Below are 19,537 nucleotides of genomic sequence, written 5' to 3'. Positions count from 1 at the left end.
TTGTGTTTAGCAATAGCATTGATGTCAATAGAATAGTTCGGTCGTTACAAACACTAGGGTATTCAACAACATCACGCAAGCTGGAGATAACTGAAACTCAAAAATTCAACAGGTTCTCAAGGTGAATGAAGAAAAAAATGTATCTTGTTGTGATTAGTTCCGTACATACAAATTGTGTCATTAGAATAATAATATGGTGAAGCCATTTGCATGTAGTTAAACTCTGTTGAATGCGGATTAATTGAACGCGGAATCAACACATATTATGTAGAAATTATTCATTGTTTGATGAGCATTTGCATTAACAGAATGAAAATGGGAAATTTAACGAAACGTACGTGATTGTTAAAGAACCTATAATAGTTATTCCAAGCTATTTCCAATCACCAATATCCAAAATTTGAGAACATAACTTGGTTATGTTTACAAATTTGATCGCTTAAAACGCTTCACATCTACCAATAATTAGCAATCTGAACTTTCTCGGCACTTGTGATTATGTTCCATATTCGATATGAATGTATTCGGCTAACAAATAAAAAATTAATATCTCGTGATACCCTACCTCGTGGGCCTTTGGGTGTTGATGATTACAATGCCTAGGTTCATGTGCCTGTTGTTCATCCTGATAAGTATGTACGGGACGCACACCTTTCACTGATAATAGTAGAAACAAGCATAGTAATACGACACGCGACTGATATGTCGAATGAACTGGCCAAGACGTTATTCTGCTTTCCTTCTTCGGATCATCCATTTTGCTATTAATTCTATTTTTAAGCACAATTGCACCTGAACACCAAGCAATTCATTCAACCACTTATTACTTATTTATGAATATTATTTTTTACAAAATATAACGACGACGAATTTTATGGCAACATATTTTCTATTTTATCTCACAGGCAATTTTAACGAGGCTCCCATGCGTAGCACAAGATAAATCACTTTCACTTTCTATTAAAATCGATACACCTCCGAGTTCATCCGCAGCATAATCAATCTAGCGTGTTTCACCAACTGTGCAGGAGAACAAATATCTTTCAGCCCAACAAACAAAACCAATTGCTTCAAACCAGAATTTGTGTACATAAACCATTCAAGATATACAAAGAAGATGCAGTTTCCGCGGGCCTGAACCGATCGAGACGGATGCATTCACTTAACTGAGAGCCCCCACTTTGCACAATCGATTTTACTGAACAAACATAACAATATTTCTAGATGGTAGTTTTGTTTGCTGATGACTGCGGATCTTGACTTGTTCCATAGCAATAACAACTCTTTCCTGCTATACCACTACTACATGTTTTGTTTATTTTCTTCATTTTCGACGTTTCTTGTTTTTCTCACAACCGCCTCTAATAAACATCAGTTTGATAAATAGTCAGGGGTATGACTAAAACGTCAAATCCCTTATATTGCCAGTGTACCCAATATTGCTGCGGTTCACTGACATTTTGGTTCTGTCAATTACTGTTGTTTACAACTCGGTTCGGTTATATAGTCGAATAGTGGCTAACTTTAAACTCCATGTTAAATGTGAACACCTCCATGTGAAACCGAAATATAAAAATCGCTCATGCAGTTAGAAATAAAGCATACTATCTCCGTGATTTCAACGATTTCAATCCTCGCAATGATATGTTGGTAAACAAATGACGCCATATTGATTTTGATTTTGGGTAGCCTATATTCAATTGATGTCTAACCCCTGTAAATAGTATGCAGATCGAAGGGTGCAACGAATCGGGTATTACATGAGTGTAATACCAGGGACAGACATACAGCTGTACTTGCGCTGTAATACTTATGACAGACATACAGCTGTACTTGCGTTGTACTTCGAAAATTATATGTCTGTCACCATGTACAGCGCTAGAACCATGCAAGCAACTCGGTTCAATCGCTGTACCTGTACCGACCTAGGTAGTGCGGACTGAATCAAAACGGCTGTCAAAAAAGATCCAATTGAAATGTCAAAAGAGATCCAACGATCAGGAGTGTTATTTTTCTTATGATAATCAACACTATAAAAGAGGTATTGTTGTCAAGGGCAAAAATAATTAAAATTATAAAATGAACGAACTACATTTTTCCGTCAATTGTTCAATTAACCATTGCATCTCTGAAAGAACATCTAAGCCTTTCACTGAGAAACGCATTTTTAATGTCCCCTCTCTTTGACATAACGTTTTTCCGAACGAAATAAAAACAAACGAAGTCAGAGTCACGTAAATGTTTACTCCTGCGATTTGAAAATATTCGATAAAAAGTGGAAGGAAGAGATGCCAGATGATTTTTAAAAAAAGTCTGTAAAAACATGTGAATGTCTGTTAAAAATGAGGAAAAGTCTGTAAAAGTTTGCAGATCTATAGAAATGTCTTTTAAGGTGAATTTTCACATATTCATTAATACTTTGTACATCGCGCCAAACCAATATAGTGGTTCTCAGATCTTCGTCAAAGGTTGTAATTTTGTTCTTTATCGCAAAACATTAGACTCGTATTTTTTTATTTTTCATTAGGGTGCCCATTTCCATTTTAGGGTGATCCAAACAATCATTTTTTCCACTTTTTCCCAAAATGACTTTTTCAAAAATTTATAACTTTCGAACCACTTAACCGATTTAGATGATCGACAAATCAAATTGAAGCCAATGAGTTTTAATTGAGAAATATTGAACTTGCAGATAATATGGATCCTATTTTCGTAATTGTTGATTGTAGTCGTTTTTTAATGTTTTCATGGTTTTGGACTAGGGGGCACCATATTTTTTTATATTTTTTCTTGAAAGCTTTTTTTCATAAAATATCTTGATATCAGATATGCTATTTTTTCGTTTTAGAAATATGATTTTTCAAAACTAATCGATGGTTCGAAAAACAATTTTCCCCATTTTTCCCACTACAAAAAGTCATAACTTTTGAACTATTGGACCGATTCATATCATCGGTATATTAAATTGAAGCTTACGAGTAATTTTTCTTTGAAAAAATATTCCTTTGCGAAAAAATTGAATTTTTGCTTTTGTAATTATTGATTGAGTTAGTTTTTCATAGTTTTCTCGGTTAAAGATAGGAGCGCTATATTTTTTTATATTTTTTATGGAAAGCTGAGGATTATTTACCTAACATATCTCGATATCAAAGATGCTATAATTATCGTTTTTAAGTTATAATTTTGTAAATTTAACATTTAACATATTCATATGTGACTAAACTAGACCTATGCTACTAGAATCCAATCTTCCCGCAAGTGTGATATTATTGGCTTCAATTTAATATATCGATCATCTAAATCGGTGTATTCAAATTAATCAAATGTTATGATTTTTTGCAGAAAGTTATTTTTGGACAAAGGGGGAAAAATGATTTTTTGAACCACCGGTTAACTTTGAAAAATCATATCTAAAAAACGAAAAAATAGCATCTCTGATATCGAGATATGTTATGTAAAAAATCCTCAGCTTTCAAGAAAAAAATATTGAAAAATATAGCGCCAAAGTCATAAAAAATAAAAAAAACGACTAAAATCAATAAATACTAAAATATAATTATTCTTTTCGAAAGTTAAATATTTTTTAATAAAAGGCTAGGTCATTAGTTTCAATTTTATATGTCGATCATCTAAATCGGTTCAGTGATTCAAAAGTTATTAATTTTCGTTTGTCATTTTTGGGAAAAAGTGGAAAAAATTGATTTTTCGGACCACTTAATAACTTATGTGTTGTAAGTGTATTTAAATGTTTCAACGATCTACATATACATACATACACATACATACGCGTTGTTAATTTTTATAAAATTCATTATTTCTTCGTTGATATATTGGACATCCACCAAGGCTTGCGGTCTTGTCGTTGATGAAATTTATAAGAAAATGCAGTGTATACCATCCGCCATGCAAGGCTATACAAGTTTTAGATCACCACACGGCCATGAACCATGTCTGTGGTAACAATATCGAACAGTAACCCATATTTCGTCATAAGCAGACCCGAAAGCGAATGTAAATTGTTGAAAATAGAATGAAAATTTTTATTCGATGTTGTTCAAATACTTAGAAGACATAGTCCTGACCCTAACTTAACTATTTTCAATAAATCTCCTTGCATTTCAGCAAAACAATCTTGTCTAGAACAGAAAATAATTATCATAGACAATTTTCGTTCAAGATTTTTCCTTAACTGCATAGAATGCAATTTTTCATTAATTGTGTATAACCGTATGCTCTCTTTCGTCTGCAATGATGTCAGGGCAAAAGTACTTATGTGTATGAGTTCCAAACTTTATACACACCAGATGGGCCAACCAGAAAGACTGCCGGACCGCTGGTTGAGTATCGCTGGTCTAACGTCATGTGTATTGATATAAACTAAATATAATAACTTTTCTGTATTAAAACTGTGGAAAAATGTCATATGGCGAGTCAAATATCTTTGATATGATGGATAGAGCCTCTTATTTTTCAAAAACCTGTGAAATATTGTTATATCCAAAAAGTCTAAAACAAAAATAGAAAAATAGAAGGTTAAAACCTAAGTGGTGCGGACTCAATCTACTTCATTTTCAAGCAAATTCATGCATGTTTTCAAGCGATTTCTTGCAATAAATTCTCAGACCACCAGAGATGCCAGATTTACAAATATGTTTGTAAATTTACAGACATTTCTGTAAAACATTTCTATTTTTCTATTTTTGTTTTAGACTTTTTGGATATAACAATATTTCACAGGTTTTTGAAAAATAAGAGGCTCTATCCATCACATCAAAGATATTTGACTCACCATATGACATTTTTCCACAGTTTTAATACAGAAAAGTTATTATATTTAGTTTATATCAATACACATGACGTTAGACCAGCGATACTCAACCAGCGGTCCGGCAGTCTTTCTGGTTGGCCCATCTGGTGTGTATAAAGTTTGGAACTCATACACATAAGTACTTTTGCCCTGACATCATTGCAGACGAAAGAGAGCATACGGTTATACACAATTAATGAAAAATTGCATTCTATGCAGTTAAGGAAAAATCTTGAACGAAAATTGTCTATGATAATTATTTTCTGTTCTAGATAAGATTGTTTTGCTGAAATGCAAGGAGATTTATTGAAAATAGTTAAGTTAGGGTCAGGACTATGTCTTCTAAGTATTTGAACAACATCGAATAAAAATTTTCATTCTATTTTCAACAATTTACATTCGCTTTCGGGTCTGCTTATGACGAAATATGGGTTACTGTTCGATATTGTTACCACAGACATGGTTCATGGCCGTGTGGTGATCTAAAACTTGTATAGCCTTGCATGGCGGATGGTATACACTGCATTTTCTTATAAATTTCATCAACGACAAGACCGCAAACCTTGGTGGATGTCCAATATATCAACGAAGAAATAATGAATTTTATAAAAATTAACAACGCGTATGTATGTGTATGTATGTATATGTAGATCGTTGAAACATTTAAATACACTTACAACACATAAGTTATTAAGTGGTCCGAAAAATCAATTTTTTCCACTTTTTCCCAAAAATGACAAACGAAAATTAATAACTTTTGAATCACTGAACCGATTTAGATGATCGACATATAAAATTGAAACTAATGACCTAGCCTTTTATTAAAAAATATTTAACTTTCGAAAAGAATAATTATATTTTAGTATTTATTGATTTTAGTCGTTTTTTTATTTTTTATGACTTTGGCGCTATATTTTTCAATATTTTTTTCTTGAAAGCTGAGGATTTTTTACATAACATATCTCGATATCAGAGATGCTATTTTTTCGTTTTTTAGATATGATTTTTCAAAGTTAACCGGTGGTTCAAAAAATCATTTTTCCCCCTTTGTCCAAAAATAACTTTCTGCAAAAAATCATAACATTTGATTAATTTGAATACACCGATTTAGATGATCGATATATTAAATTGAAGCCAATAATATCACACTTGCGGGAAGATTGGATTCTAGTAGCATAGGTCTAGTTTAGTCACATATGAATATGTTAAATGTTAAATTTACAAAATTATAACTTAAAAACGATAATTATAGCATCTTTGATATCGAGATATGTTAGGTAAATAATCCTCAGCTTTCCATAAAAAATATAAAAAAATATAGCGCTCCTATCTTTAACCGAGAAAACTATGAAAAACTAACTCAATCAATAATTACAAAAGCAAAAATTCAATTTTTTCGCAAAGGAATATTTTTTCAAAGAAAAATTACTCGTAAGCTTCAATTTAATATACCGATGATATGAATCGGTCCAATAGTTCAAAAGTTATGACTTTTTGTAGTGGGAAAAATGGGGAAAATTGTTTTTCGAACCATCGATTAGTTTTGAAAAATCATATTTCTAAAACGAAAAAATAGCATATCTGATATCAAGATATTTTATGAAAAAAAGCTTTCAAGAAAAAATATAAAAAAAATATGGTGCCCCCTAGTCCAAAACTATGAAAACATTAAAAAACGACTACAATCAACAATTACGAAAATAGGATCCATATTATCTGCAAGTTCAATATTTCTCAATTAAAACTCATTGGCTTCAATTTGATGTGTCGATCATCTAAATCGGTTAAGTGGTTCGAAAGTTATAAATTTTTGAAAAAGTCATTTTGGGAAAAAGTGGAAAAAAATATTGTTTGGATCACCCTAAAATGGAAATGGGCACCCTAATGAAAAATAAAAAAATACGAGTCTAATGTTTTGCGATAAAGAACAAAATTACAACCTTTGACGAAGATCTGAGAACCACTATATTGGTTTGGCGCGATGTACAAAGTATTAATGAATATGTGAAAATTCACCTTAAAAGACATTTCTATAGATCTGCAAACTTTTACAGACTTTTCCTCATTTTTAACAGACATTCACATGTTTTTACAGACTTTTTTTAAAAATCATCTGGCATCTCTTCCTTCCACTTTTTATCGAATATTTTCAAATCGCAGGAGTAAACATTTACGTGACTCTGACTTCGTTTGTTTTTATTTCGTTCGGAAAAACGTTATGTCAAAGAGAGGGGACATTAAAAATGCGTTTCTCAGTGAAAGGCTTAGATGCTCTTTCAGAGATGCAATGGTTAATTGAACAATTGACGGAAAAATGTAGTTCGTTCATTTTATAATTTTAATTATTTTTGCCCTTGACAACAATACCTCTTTTATAGTGTTGATTATCATAAGAAAAATAACACTCCTGATCGTTGGATCTCTTTTGACATTTCAATTGGATCTTTTTTGACAGCCGTTTTGATTCAGTCCGCACTACCTAGGTTAAAACCTGAGAGAGAGGAGCTAGCTGAATGACAGATAGTTTGCTTTCTTCTTATTCTTTTTACGCACCATCACCAAGAAAATTCAAATCGTACAATTTCAATCAAACAAGTTGTTGTCATTCGTTTATAAGAAAAGTGTTCAAACTTGACGTGAAACATTTGTGCATTTTTATCTCCGATTTGATGTTTGACGTAGTACTACGTCTAACAGGAATATATGGGGGGCGAAATTGAACACTTACATGATCAGGAAATAAAGTATGTACCAGGTCAGCCCACATCATGACTTCCAGCAGCATCGGCTCATTCGAAAAGTTTTTTTTTACTTTTGATAATTCCGTTATAGTTGTCTAAAAGAATTATTTCGATGATTTCTAAAAAAATATCCGAAATAATAATATCTCCCGGTGGATATCTCGTGTGAATTTATGGGTGTTTTAGGCTCATTTGTGACTTTTTCCGATCGTTCATTCAATTTTCGCGAATTCTTTCATTATTTCATTCTTTCACTGGTTCCAGTTTGATTTATTGCTGCAAGCTCAGTGAATCGATTTTTGCAATGTGTGCGAAGATTGTATATTCTCCGATACAATTTGAATATGCAGCGTGTGTGGAATATATAAAATAAGTGCTAATCCCAATGGAAAGAGTCAACATTGATTTCTCCCAGGTGCATTTTGAGGGAATTCGGTTTCTGTCCGATGAAAATAAAAATAGGTTGACTCAAAATGATGCTGTGTCTGCGTTCTTAATTGCCCATCGTTGGTGGACCATTCATATGCAAACTTAAAATTTGACATGCAGGTCGCTAATCAAGTCAGTTGTATCACTGAAGGTCCAATCGAATTGACCGATAGTGAAGGTAAACCAATCAGTCTTGTCCACAAAACTAAAAGGGTCAAGAGTGTTTCTCCGCTTTGTGTGTGATATAATTTGTATACCATTTCCGAAAGACAACATATCTGTCGCTTCCAATCAGTATACATAAATATTGCGCTCACTCTGTCCTCCTTCACAATACCCACTTCTCGTTTGTGAAATTGTTGAGTGAACATCGTTTATGCGAGTGTCAAGCAAAAATGAATTGTCTTTCTCAAGATTCAAGTTTTCGAAAGATGTAATCTTACGTTGATCGCACTTGATCGAAGAAATTACAAAAAGAATGTATTTGACCGCAGTATTCGAAAGAGTTTATTTCTAAACAGGATTTGATTTGCTGAAAACACTCTCATGTTGTGTGTTATGTGTGGCGACGGTAGTTTTTTACGAAGCTACTTCTATGGCTCCGGCGTTTTCGGCTTGTAAAGGGTGTGTCACATCAAATTGCATCACGGAAAAAACGCTGTAGAAATTTAATTTTTAGGAATTATATCTTCAGCTTTCGCTTATAATCAGATAAGAGTGTATAGATCACGTTGGCCATGCTTCACTGTCAATTTTTCGTAAATTTGGAAAAATGTTGTCGAACGAAAAAGAGCGTCGTAAATTAATCCTGTGCACTCATTTCGAGAATCCGGAGTTGTCACATCGGGACATCGGTAAGATGCTGGGAATCGTCCAATCCACGGCCAGCAGAGTACTAAAACGATACTTCGAGAACCTAACCATCGACCGGAAGGTGAAGAACGGCAAAAATGGATGCTCCGTCAGTGAAAAAGATCACAAGCGCGTAGTTATGCAGTTTAGACGTGATCCGAGCAGTTCGGTCCGGGATGTCGCCAATAAGCTGAATTTGTCAAGTTCATTCGTCCAGCGGACCAAGCTGCCTGCGTACATACAAGGTTCAGAAGGCTCCTAACCCCGACGAAAGGCAAAACATGGTGGGGAAGACGCGAGCCCGGAAGCTGTACACCGAAATGCTGACGAAGCCGCATTGCCTGGTAATGGACGACGAAACCTACGTCAAAGCGGACTTTCGTCAGCTGCCGGGCCTGTTGTTCTTCTCCGCAGAGGACAAATTCAGCGTTTCGGAGGAGATTCGCAAGCAGAAACTATCCAAGTTTGCCAAAAAGTACATGGTGTGGCAAGCGATCTGCTCTTGCGGAAAGCGGAGCGCCCCCTTCGTGATGACCGGCACGGTAAACGGGCAGGTTTACCTTAAGGAGTGCCTACAGAAGCGCTTACTACCACTATTGAAGCAGCACGAGGGCCCGACCATCTTCTGGCCGGATCTCGCTTCGTGCCACTTTTCAAAGGACGTGTTGGAGTGGTACGAAGCCAACGGGGTCACCTTCGTGCCAAAGGAAATGAACCCGCCCAACGCGCCGGAGCTTCGCCCAATAGAGAAATATTGGGCGATTATGAAGCAGGCCCTCCGGAAGAACCCAAAAGTTGTCAAATCGGAGGCGGACTTCAAGAGAAAATGGATTTCTGTTCAAAAAAAACTACAACCTGACGTTGTACAGAAATGTTATGGACGGGATAAAGAGGAAGGTGCGAGCATACGGGCTTGGGCTCGAAGTATGAATAAAAAGAAAATGCCAAAAGTTGTTTAATAGTTTTTATTTTACTGTCTAAAATTTTCAAAAGGATCGGTCTACTGGGCGAATTTCTACAGCGTTTTTTCCGTGATGCAGTTTGATGTGACACACCCTTTATGCAGCGATTTTCGAGGATTTGTTTGACTTTTGCTTTCGGGCAGCCACACCTGCAGATGTCTTCTATGCCCTGCCCTTATCCTCGGAAACGGTGGCCTTTTTCGATGCTGGCGCTTTCTTGGTCGCCTTCTTAGCGGTACTATTCTCTTCGGTGGACTCCTTTATGGCCCTGCTTGAACGAATACGACGCTCCAGTGCCCTTCGTTTGCACAAACATGCTCTTGGTGGTGACTCCATTCATCAGCGCTTTCTTGATGAACGAAGTTAGCTTCTCCATATCAATCTTGAGCAGCGATAACATGATCCAACCGCTGTACAATTATAATTGAGTGGATTTCCGAGCTGGCACCTGCTTATATACAGATTTTTGTGATTTCAATAGCTTCCCAGCAAACATTAAATCGCATAACAAGTGATTTATATAACATCATATGCCCTAAAATTTGGTTGGCATATAATGCGCCTAACTGGCATATGCATGCAAAAGTGGAGGCTATATACATACATGGCAAATGCTTACCGAATTTGTTTGGATGAATATGCAACTTTGACCGGCTATAATAGCGATTATGTTGGAATTGAATTGCGATCTAATATGAATATATTCATGAATTGTCAAAGCACCAAATACGACTTTTGCCATACGCATATACGATTTATTACAGACATAGAAAAAAAAACAAATGGCGCAAAATATTTTCGTGAAATGTTTATTATAACCTCACGAATCGCCATTTTTATATGTGAGTATTCATGTTCGTAGAAATAATGATTGATTGATTGACTTATGCTGGAAGTGGAATATGAATGTTTAAAATGACACAGATTGATGTTTGGTGAAAACTGCTCTGATGTGGGTTCGAACTCCGGTCGTCTGGATTATCATCCACCAGCTATCTCGCGCGGCTATCTGAAATTTAATTCAACAGCGGTTAAAACTTTCGAGTGCATCACCATTTCATTGACATTTCAATATGATGTAATATGTTCTTTATTAGGATCTAATATGATTACTGTTTCATGATTTTCTTCAGCATGCAACACGATTTACTACAGTACTGAATCGATTTAAATTATACGCTTATACGACACATAAACTGCATCAGCGTAATATACGCATATGATGCGGATTAAATATATTTTACGACAATTTTTTTTTATCCCATCCGTTTATTAGGCTCATTTAGCAATTCAGCTGTCACAGAGCCGAATTTATTCGTATACATTTTTATGTTAAGATAACTATTGTTGTATATTATTTAGGCTTAAGATTCCTATCCATTGATAAACATTTGTTTTTTTTTATGTATAACACAGTAGCTGTTTAGGCCTAAGAATATTCCAATTCTATCGATACACAACACATGCCGAGTATTCCATTTCTATCGATACACAACACATGCCGCCTTTTTCGGCGTTAGAATATTCCTATTGTTCGAATGTTCACAGTTGGACTGTTCACAACGGGACTGCTGATATGAGGCTTCCATTGCTGTGTTAGAATTAGCACCAATTACCGATGCAGCAGATCGTAATGTGAGCGGTAAGGGACTGGGATTACCGACACATGATGATTGTTGCGTAGACGTAGTAGCTAGAATAACACACAAAGATGGTCAGTTGAGGGGCCCTGAGTTATTAGCTCATGATGGTTCGCTTAGTAGCGGTATATTTAGTATATTTTACGACAATATACATCATAAAATTGATGTTTCTTATACCGAATTGCGACTTAATTTGATGATGGTATATAAAATCGAGTTTTTACATTTTATGCAATTTCAAATATACACGATACATACTTTGATTGATATTATATGCGATTCTGATTTATTCGGATTTCTTGTAAGACTTGGCACGTGCAAAATTATACGATTTAATGTTTGCTGGGTTGCTTTCAAAGCAATGATTGAGCTATGGAAACAAGTTTTTGGATCAATGAGTAACACACATATAACACGTAGACAATTTTTCTTTCGAATGAAGCGGTTATCCTACCATTTCTTTCAACCGGCAGGTATTATTGCTCAAAATCCTGTTTCTACAATGTAACACTCTCGTTCTCGAAGCTTTGAACTTACACCCCAGTATAGACATGAAAGATGTAGTCCGACGTCAACATTATTTTCTCATAAAATGTCTTGTTAAAATTTTCTGCATATTTCAATACTTCCCCTTGGTTCACCGTGACTGGTTCGCGCTGACATAAGGGCGATCACAACAAACGCGAGCTGGCTCCTCTCTCTCAGGTATTAACCACTGGTGGGCTTCTAGTATCGAGGAAAATGTGGAAATATCTAATCGTTGCTGGGAAATAATCTGCCAGTTCCCCTTGGAATTGAAAATTACATTCAAGCGAAAGAGTTTATTTTAATGTTCTCTATCCATAAAATATCCATATTATACATTTGGGTTTGTGATTTGTCAATCAAGTACAGTTAGTAGGTTAGCTTCTGAAGATTATTCTTCAGAACAAGGTTTTTCGTATCCTATATTAGATGCATAAAACCTTGTGCCTCCAACGTAACGCTCTCGTTTTCGAAGTCTCCCAAATATTAATTTATTCATTCATTCAGAATGGATTTAGATTCAACTTCAAACAAATGATCTCTAAATCAACGATAGTCCTACGTCACCCTTGCGGTTATACCATAGATATAACCCACTTCCTGTTTTTTTTTATTCTTTATTTAAGAGACTTTCAACCTCCTGGGCTGGTTCGCCTCGATACCATAAACAATTAAAACTGCCTTGTTTCACAATCTAAAAGAACATAGAACTCATTTTGCACACAGGTCGAATATATTTCTTCTGTTTTTGAAGGAATGAAAACGTAAAATGGCGCTAAAACGCTAGAATGAAGAGAGCCAGAAAAAAGTCACCAAAGTATCAAATTGTCAGCGTTATGACACCTTTCATTTGACACTATTGAAGATTTAGTAGCAAGCACCGTTCCTGAGATACAAAGGATGGTAGATTCAGGACCACCGATTGCGTTAGGACGACCTTCCCCTATAGGATGGACTTTTGGAAGGTGAAGGGGAGATCTCAGAGGAAAGTAAGAAGTATTCAGAGTAATAAAAAAAACATAAAAAATAGTATATCACTTGCTACAATACGGTGGAATTTTTATATAATACAACTAATTAATTGTGTGGCGAGACAACGCTTCGTGGAGACTGTTATTTACACAGAGCGCGTTGTCACGTCACAAAATGCATGTTCTTGCGAGTTTTTTGAAAAACTTTGTATGCAGGAATCTACGCTCATCTTTCATTGACAATCATAGAACAAAGTTTATTTGTATGTTTTGGAACGAAACTGAAAATACAACATTAATGTTCAAGAGTCGGAACCCGCAAAAAGATAGGTGTTGTCACGTCACACGTCACAATTCACTGGCAACAAGCGAATTCAACTGCAAAATATTCTTCAACTGAAGATTCTTGTAGGACCTTTTCTCAGTTTCACTTCAAAATTGTTGATCATTTGGAAATCGTGTGATTTATACATGAAAACGAGAAAAAAAAACTGTTTTTAGTGAGTCGAACCGTTGTCACGTCACGCTGGAATGGGTCCATTGATAACGACCCTTTATTTTGAAGCGCTCGCTGAACATGGTTTTGATTCTTTTGAAGGTTTGGTTATAAATGTTTTTTTTATCCTATTTATTTATTTAAGGCTCATTAGTATTTTAGCTGTAACAGAGCCGAATTTTAATCGTGTACATGTCACATGGTTATCATATCTATAATTATCACATTACACAGTTGCCATTCGCCAGTATTACTTCTATACCATTACATATGGTACATTCACACAGTAGCCATTTAGGCGTAAGAGTATTCTTTCTGTTCTTCCATTATCCAGTTGGACCACCGGACAGCGGAGACAGTTGATTGATCATTGTTGAGTTATTTATAGAACAGTAGCCCGATGTGTCTGGCAGAGCAGAGCAGTTGTATGGATGAATCGATCTTATTTCGACCGTGGATCGATCTCCATCGCTGATGATTGTTGCGTGGACGTAGCTATTCTGTAACAACACAAAGATGGTCAATGAGGGCCCTGAGTTTTGAACTCACGATCGATCGCTTACTAAGCGAACGCGCAACCAATGTGGCTACGGAGACCCCCTTTAAATGGTTAATATTTCCAAATATTATATAAGGTATATTCGAAGTTTGTGTTCTCCAGACTAGGTGACTTTTGACGATAACTTATGAGAAATTTTGACTGACGATGACATAATAAACCACTGCAGGAGCAATCATCTATAGATAACATTGATGATGAAATTAATTCAGTACCTGACAAAGTAGTTGGCAATGGAACTATAAGCCCACCCTCTCAAAGCCAGGTAGAAGTTGCCTTTCAAACTGTTTATGCTGATTTATTAACTAAAACAAATTTACCTAACAACAATTTTTCAAAAAACTTGATTTGAAGAAAAATGTGTGCATGAGCTGAATTTTGTATCTATAGTTCAATGTATTGTTGTTTTTGTTTCAAAAAAAAAATCAATGTAATAGTTTCGCGTGAACTTGAGCGTTTCTTTCTTTATAACGACATCCTAATTCTCTATAACGACAAGAGAGAGCTTCCACTGTAGATCCATGTTTTTTGGTTCGAATGTTTTCGGATGCATCAAGGCAGCTTTTTTACCGGTAAAATGACTTTATTACCGCCTCTCCTCAATACAAAATGTTCAAACTTACAGTAATCTCCTGATTAGGTAGTTTCTCGTTTCATGGTTATAACCAGAATGCTTCGACACATTCCATGATGCGAAACGAATATACATTCTAATTGGCGAACAGTATTAGCACTGCATTTGCCGTCAAGCTGATCAATTGAATTACAATTCTAATATCTTCCCTTGCGGCCATTGTCGTTTCTTTCGGGTCCTTTACGATCGCGGCTTCTAGAACGACGATTTCTGTCTCTCGAACGATCGCGTCCTCCGCCGCCACCGCCACCGCCACCGCCGCCGCCTCTTGGTTTCGGTGAACGTGATTTGGAACGAGATCGTCCTCGTCGTCGCGAATACAGATATCTTCTTAGCTCACGAGATATCGGTTTGAGATGCATAAAGTTGCAAAATCCTGAGCGCGTACATTCGCCCATTTCATACTGGCGACAGCAGGCTTCACGGAAATCAGTTACTGGCGACAATTCCGAATAAACAGGACGCCCACCAAACCAGCGGTTATTTAAATCTTTTGCCGCCCTATCAGCATCTTCTTCGCGACGGAACTTGATGTACACGTTACCAACAAGATGATCTCCTAGATTGTCACACACATTCATTTCCTCGATTTCACCATACTTGTCCTCACATTCGACGAAAACATCTTCGAAGAAGTTATCGTAATGTTCTTGCATTTCCTCATCCGAAACGTTTGCCACAACTAAAAGAAGAAGTTATTTTCAATACTGAAAGCAAAGCAGTATACATTGAAAAAATATTGTCTACTCCACATTGTTGATAAAAGGTAGCCAAATAACAAATCAACCTGGCAACCCTACCTGTCCAAAATTGTGTTTGTACTTACGATGACTGCCGTCGGCCGATTTTGCCGAGTTCTGCGGATTTACGTAGAGATTTTGCAATAAACAGGTTTGTGAGAATGTAGGTTTGTTATGAATACGAGAGCATCGATCCCCATGACGGCAGGCTCCAATCTTGAAATAAAACGAGCAATTGACTCTGAAATTCAAATAGAGAACCGCGTTACAAAATAAACAAAAAAGTGTGCAGATTTAGGCATATAGTACACGACTTACTTATCTTTTTCCGTGCCGAAAATCGAAGCAAGATACTCAGCCATCGTTTCGACAAAATCTGCCCGCGCTTAGAAGTATTGTTGATCCGCAATTTTATCGATGCCGCAGGAGTGTAAACGTTTTCTTCTAGAAATTTAATAAAAATGGCGTTTTAGTGACAGCAAACAAACCAGTTATATTTGGGGCGAACTACCCGGCGTTTGACACAAAACACCCAAGGTATATACAGTAAACTTTGATAGGGAAAATGCGAGGTGAACCGAGGCTAGATAAAAATGTAAGGTGGGACGATTTTCAACATAAACAAAATCTGTGACGTCACAGATTTCGTTTTTTCTATGTTACTTTTCTTATAAAAATAATAAGAAAAATATTGTTATTAATCGGATTTTCATAAGTTAATGCTAGCGTTCAAAAATCATAAGGGACCAACTGAAGATTCAACAAAAACTGAAATTGGTGGGTTGGTGTTGAGATGTTCTAAACCTAATGTTCTAAAATTAATTGATTCTTAACGCTAGAATTATATTATTTTTTTCCTATTGAAACAGCTACAAATACATGTTCAGGTAAAATGCACTTAAAAATAAATTTGATTGACTCCGTATGACATATATTGAGATATATTTTTTTCTCTTGAGATATATTTTTTTATCAATACTTTCAAACATTCACGTTTTCTTACTAAGCGCAAGTTCATGAGTCCAATCGCAGAACTGTTCATTGATTGTTCTTCTAATCGACCACGTTTTTTTTTATCCCATTTATTTATTTATGATGATATGTATGATTTTATTTATATTATTTATTTTATCACACATATTAGGCTCACTAGAATTTTAGCTGTAACAGAACTGGGTTTTAATCGTGTACATGTACATATGTTTATGTTTTTATAAATTGTGAATTACACAGTAGTTAGTAGTAGCCATTTGGGCGTTAAATTTTCTGTTCCATTACATTATGGTAAATTACACAGTAGTAGTCCATTATTCAGCAGACCGGACAGCGGAGACAGTTGATATTGATCATTGTTAGGTTATTTATAGAACCGCAGCCCGATGTTTCTTGCAGAGCAGAGCAGTTGTATGGATGAATCGATCTTTGTTCCACCGTGGATCGATTTCCATCGCTGATGATGGTTGCGTGAACGTAGTTATTCTATAACAACACAAAGATGGTCAATTGAGGGCCCTGAGTTTGAATTCTCGATCGATCGCTTGGTAAGCGAACGCGTAACCAAGTGGCTACGAAGTGGAGGAGTGGAGGAGTGTCTAACCACAATAGAAACGTTTATTGCACCCTAAAACCTCCAGATGCCTAATTTGGTTTCATTTGCTTGATTAATTCTCGAGCAATGCAGAAATTTGTGTTTCATTTGTATGGCAGCCAGAGAGGGGGGAGGGGTCTCAAACTATCACGAAAACCTTCCCCGGCCTCAAAAGCCCCTACATACCAATTTTCATGTCGATCGGTTCAGTATTTTTCGAGTCCATAAGAATCAGACAGACAGACAGACAGAAGTCCATTTTTCTGGTCTATATATATATATATATATATATATATATATATATATATATATATATATATATATATTAATTTTTGTACAATTGCGGACAATAGATAACTTCCATAAAGCTCCCGTAAAATCCAAGAATAATAGACATTATTAGAATAATTCTGATATAAGAAGAAATAAAAAAAAATTAAACATTTTAGTTCGGCTGGCTGGAGACAAGCTCCCAAAATCTCTGGCACCGATCTACAACAAAGCACTACGGACTGTCTCCGGTCTCCTGCCATCAACACCAGCTGCCTCTGTCTGCGCCGAAATTGGAGAACCTCCTTTCGATCTGATCATAGACTCGGCGATCGTAGCCAGGACTGCCAGTTTCTTGTCGAAAACCAGCGGTAGAGGGGAGACCCACCTGACCGCCCTTAGCAACACGATCCTGCAGCGGGTGGCGCACGCCAACCTCCCCCCAGTGGCAAAACAATCGTGGTTTGGTGCGAACGACTGGAGGTTCCCAACTGTTCTCGTCGAGAACGGTATTAGGGACAACTTTCGAGCCAGGGTGAGCTCGATCGGTCTGCTAGAATATTTCAAGGCCATCATAGCAGAAAAATACCGTCTCCACGAGATCAGATACTCGGACGGCTCAAAAGGACCATCGGGAGTTGGATTTGGGGTAAGCGATAATAATAATAGTCTGATTTCCAGCAAGAAACTCGCGGACATCTGCCAGGTCTTCTCGGCCGAAGTGGCCGGCATCTTCGAGGTAACTACAACTTCATCTTCCAAGCCGTTGTTGGTCGTCTCCGACTCGGCAAGCGCCATTGATGCCATCGGTGCGACCAGGTCCAAACATCCATGGGTACAGGCCATCAGGAAGAACATATTGCCCGACACTGTGCTCATGTGGGTCCCCGGACACAACGGCATCGCAGGGAATGAAGCGGTCGACCAGTTTGCCGGAATCGGTCACACCAGACCGTTCTTCACTTGGGATGTGCCGCTTGACGATGTGAAGTTGTGGATCACCAACTCTTTCCGCACCTTTTGGACCGAAAGGTGGTTTGCAGAGAGGGGGCAGTTCCTCAGAAAAGTCAAGGGCACGATTGTCAGGTTTGACGATGTTAAAGGAATGAGAGAACAACGAATCCTGTCCAGATTGAGGACCGGTCACTGCTCGGTCTCACACGGATTCAATAGAGGACCCTTCCATCTACTCTGCGACCTCTGCCAAATCCACAACTCCGTCGAGCACTTCTTGTGTGGTTGCCCGAAATTCGATGATCTACGAAACCTGCATGGAATCAGCGGGAGTGTAAGGGACATCTTGAAGGACGATCCAGCAAGAGTAGCAGCGCTTGTCTGCTACCTAAAAGATGCCGAACTATTTTTTAAGATCTAGCGTCTGAACAATGGATCAGTCAAGAAGATCCTTGTTCCTTCCCCTCCACGATGAAGGGGAATAAGAAAACGCCGGCATCTTCAACGGCACGGCTTCCTCTCCACTGGCCTGGAGCCATGGTCCGAGGACATCCATGCCATCTGGTCCAACAAGCAAACAGCAAGTTCTTTGTTGAGTCATGTCTCGCAAAAGGATTTATATGTGTTTTTTACGCCCAATTTTTATGTGATAATTTTATGTGCAATCTGTTCCTAACGAAACCTTGCGGCAATGCCGTCGATAAAGAGGCGAACCAGCCCAGGAGGCTGAAAACCTCTCAAATAAAGAATAAAAAAAAAAAAAATTTTAGTTCGGGACATGTTCTGTTCTTTTTCCAAATGATGAATGTAATGCGAAAATATTTTTTGCAAATATGTAATTAGTTTATGTATATTCTCTTTCAACGTTATTCGTTGACAGATTAATTTTTGTACCATTTGAATAACTGACCAGTATGCCTGATATGAGGTAAGTATATTCCAGTCGCGTCGTACAAAATTTACTTAACGCTGAAAATCCGGATTTTGGACCACCTACCACCCCATCTCTCACGTAACGCAATTTCCTATCTCTAATACATGTTAGTAACGCAAACTCGACCCCCTCGTCTCTCCTTCTCGCGTGCAAGTGTGATATTTTTTCAAAGAAGTAAAAGAACCCTAATAAAAATATATTTTGCGATAAGGAACACTTCTCACGAAAATCTGAAAATCACTATAACGGTTTGGCAAACATATTGAATAAAACCATCTCAATTCCGGAACTAGCTCGCATTTGAAGTTAGCACGATGTTGCGTTCTGTAACCCGTACGAGATTGACTTTGAATTCTAAAATCATTATCGGTTTTCCAGGGGTCGACATAAACGAAAACTAATTTTGGGGGTCGACGAAGTCTAAAACTCTAT

At 36.9% G+C, this 19,537-nt stretch overlaps 2 protein-coding genes across 2 annotated transcripts in view; both read right to left on the bottom strand.

The window, feature by feature from the left end:
- LOC129766443 (leishmanolysin-like peptidase) overlaps nt 1-1,344 on the bottom strand; it is a 76,814-nt gene extending 75,470 nt beyond the window's left edge. Inside the window, exon 1 of the mRNA XM_055766975.1 lies at nt 566-1,344. Coding sequence (XP_055622950.1) covers nt 566-757 — 192 coding nt within the window. The 5' untranslated portion in view covers nt 758-1,344. The remainder of the gene's footprint in view (nt 1-565) is intronic.
- A 13,203-nt stretch (nt 1,345-14,547) lies between these two features.
- LOC129766497 (splicing factor U2af 38 kDa subunit) lies at nt 14,548-15,863 on the bottom strand. Its single transcript, XM_055767069.1, has 3 exons — nt 15,678-15,863; nt 15,446-15,600; nt 14,548-15,301 (listed from the first exon to the last, which is right to left on the bottom strand). Exons 1-3 carry the CDS (start codon nt 15,719-15,721, stop codon nt 14,757-14,759), a joined length of 744 nt encoding a protein of 247 aa, XP_055623044.1. The 5' UTR covers nt 15,722-15,863; the 3' UTR covers nt 14,548-14,756.
- Between the last annotated feature and the right edge of the window lie 3,674 nt (nt 15,864-19,537).

The sequence above is a fragment of the Toxorhynchites rutilus genome, chromosome 1 (assembly GCF_029784135.1).
Source record: "Toxorhynchites rutilus septentrionalis strain SRP chromosome 1, ASM2978413v1, whole genome shotgun sequence".
NCBI lineage: Eukaryota > Metazoa > Arthropoda > Insecta > Diptera > Culicidae > Toxorhynchites > Toxorhynchites rutilus.
The sequence above is the reverse complement of the archived record's forward strand: the minus strand, read 5'-3'. Positions and strand labels throughout refer to the sequence as shown.

Coding starts and splice junctions, on each gene's coding strand:
- LOC129766497 (XM_055767069.1), bottom strand. CDS start 15,721: ATGGCTGAGTATCTTGCTTCGATTTTCGGCACGGAAAAAGATAA. Junction 15,601..15,677: donor TTCGGCACGGAAAAAGATAA/GTAAGTCGTGTA, acceptor TTTGAATTTCAG/AGTCAATTGCTCGTTTTATT. Junction 15,302..15,445: donor ATCGGCCGACGGCAGTCATC/GTAAGTACAAAC, acceptor TTCTTCTTTTAG/TTGTGGCAAACGTTTCGGAT.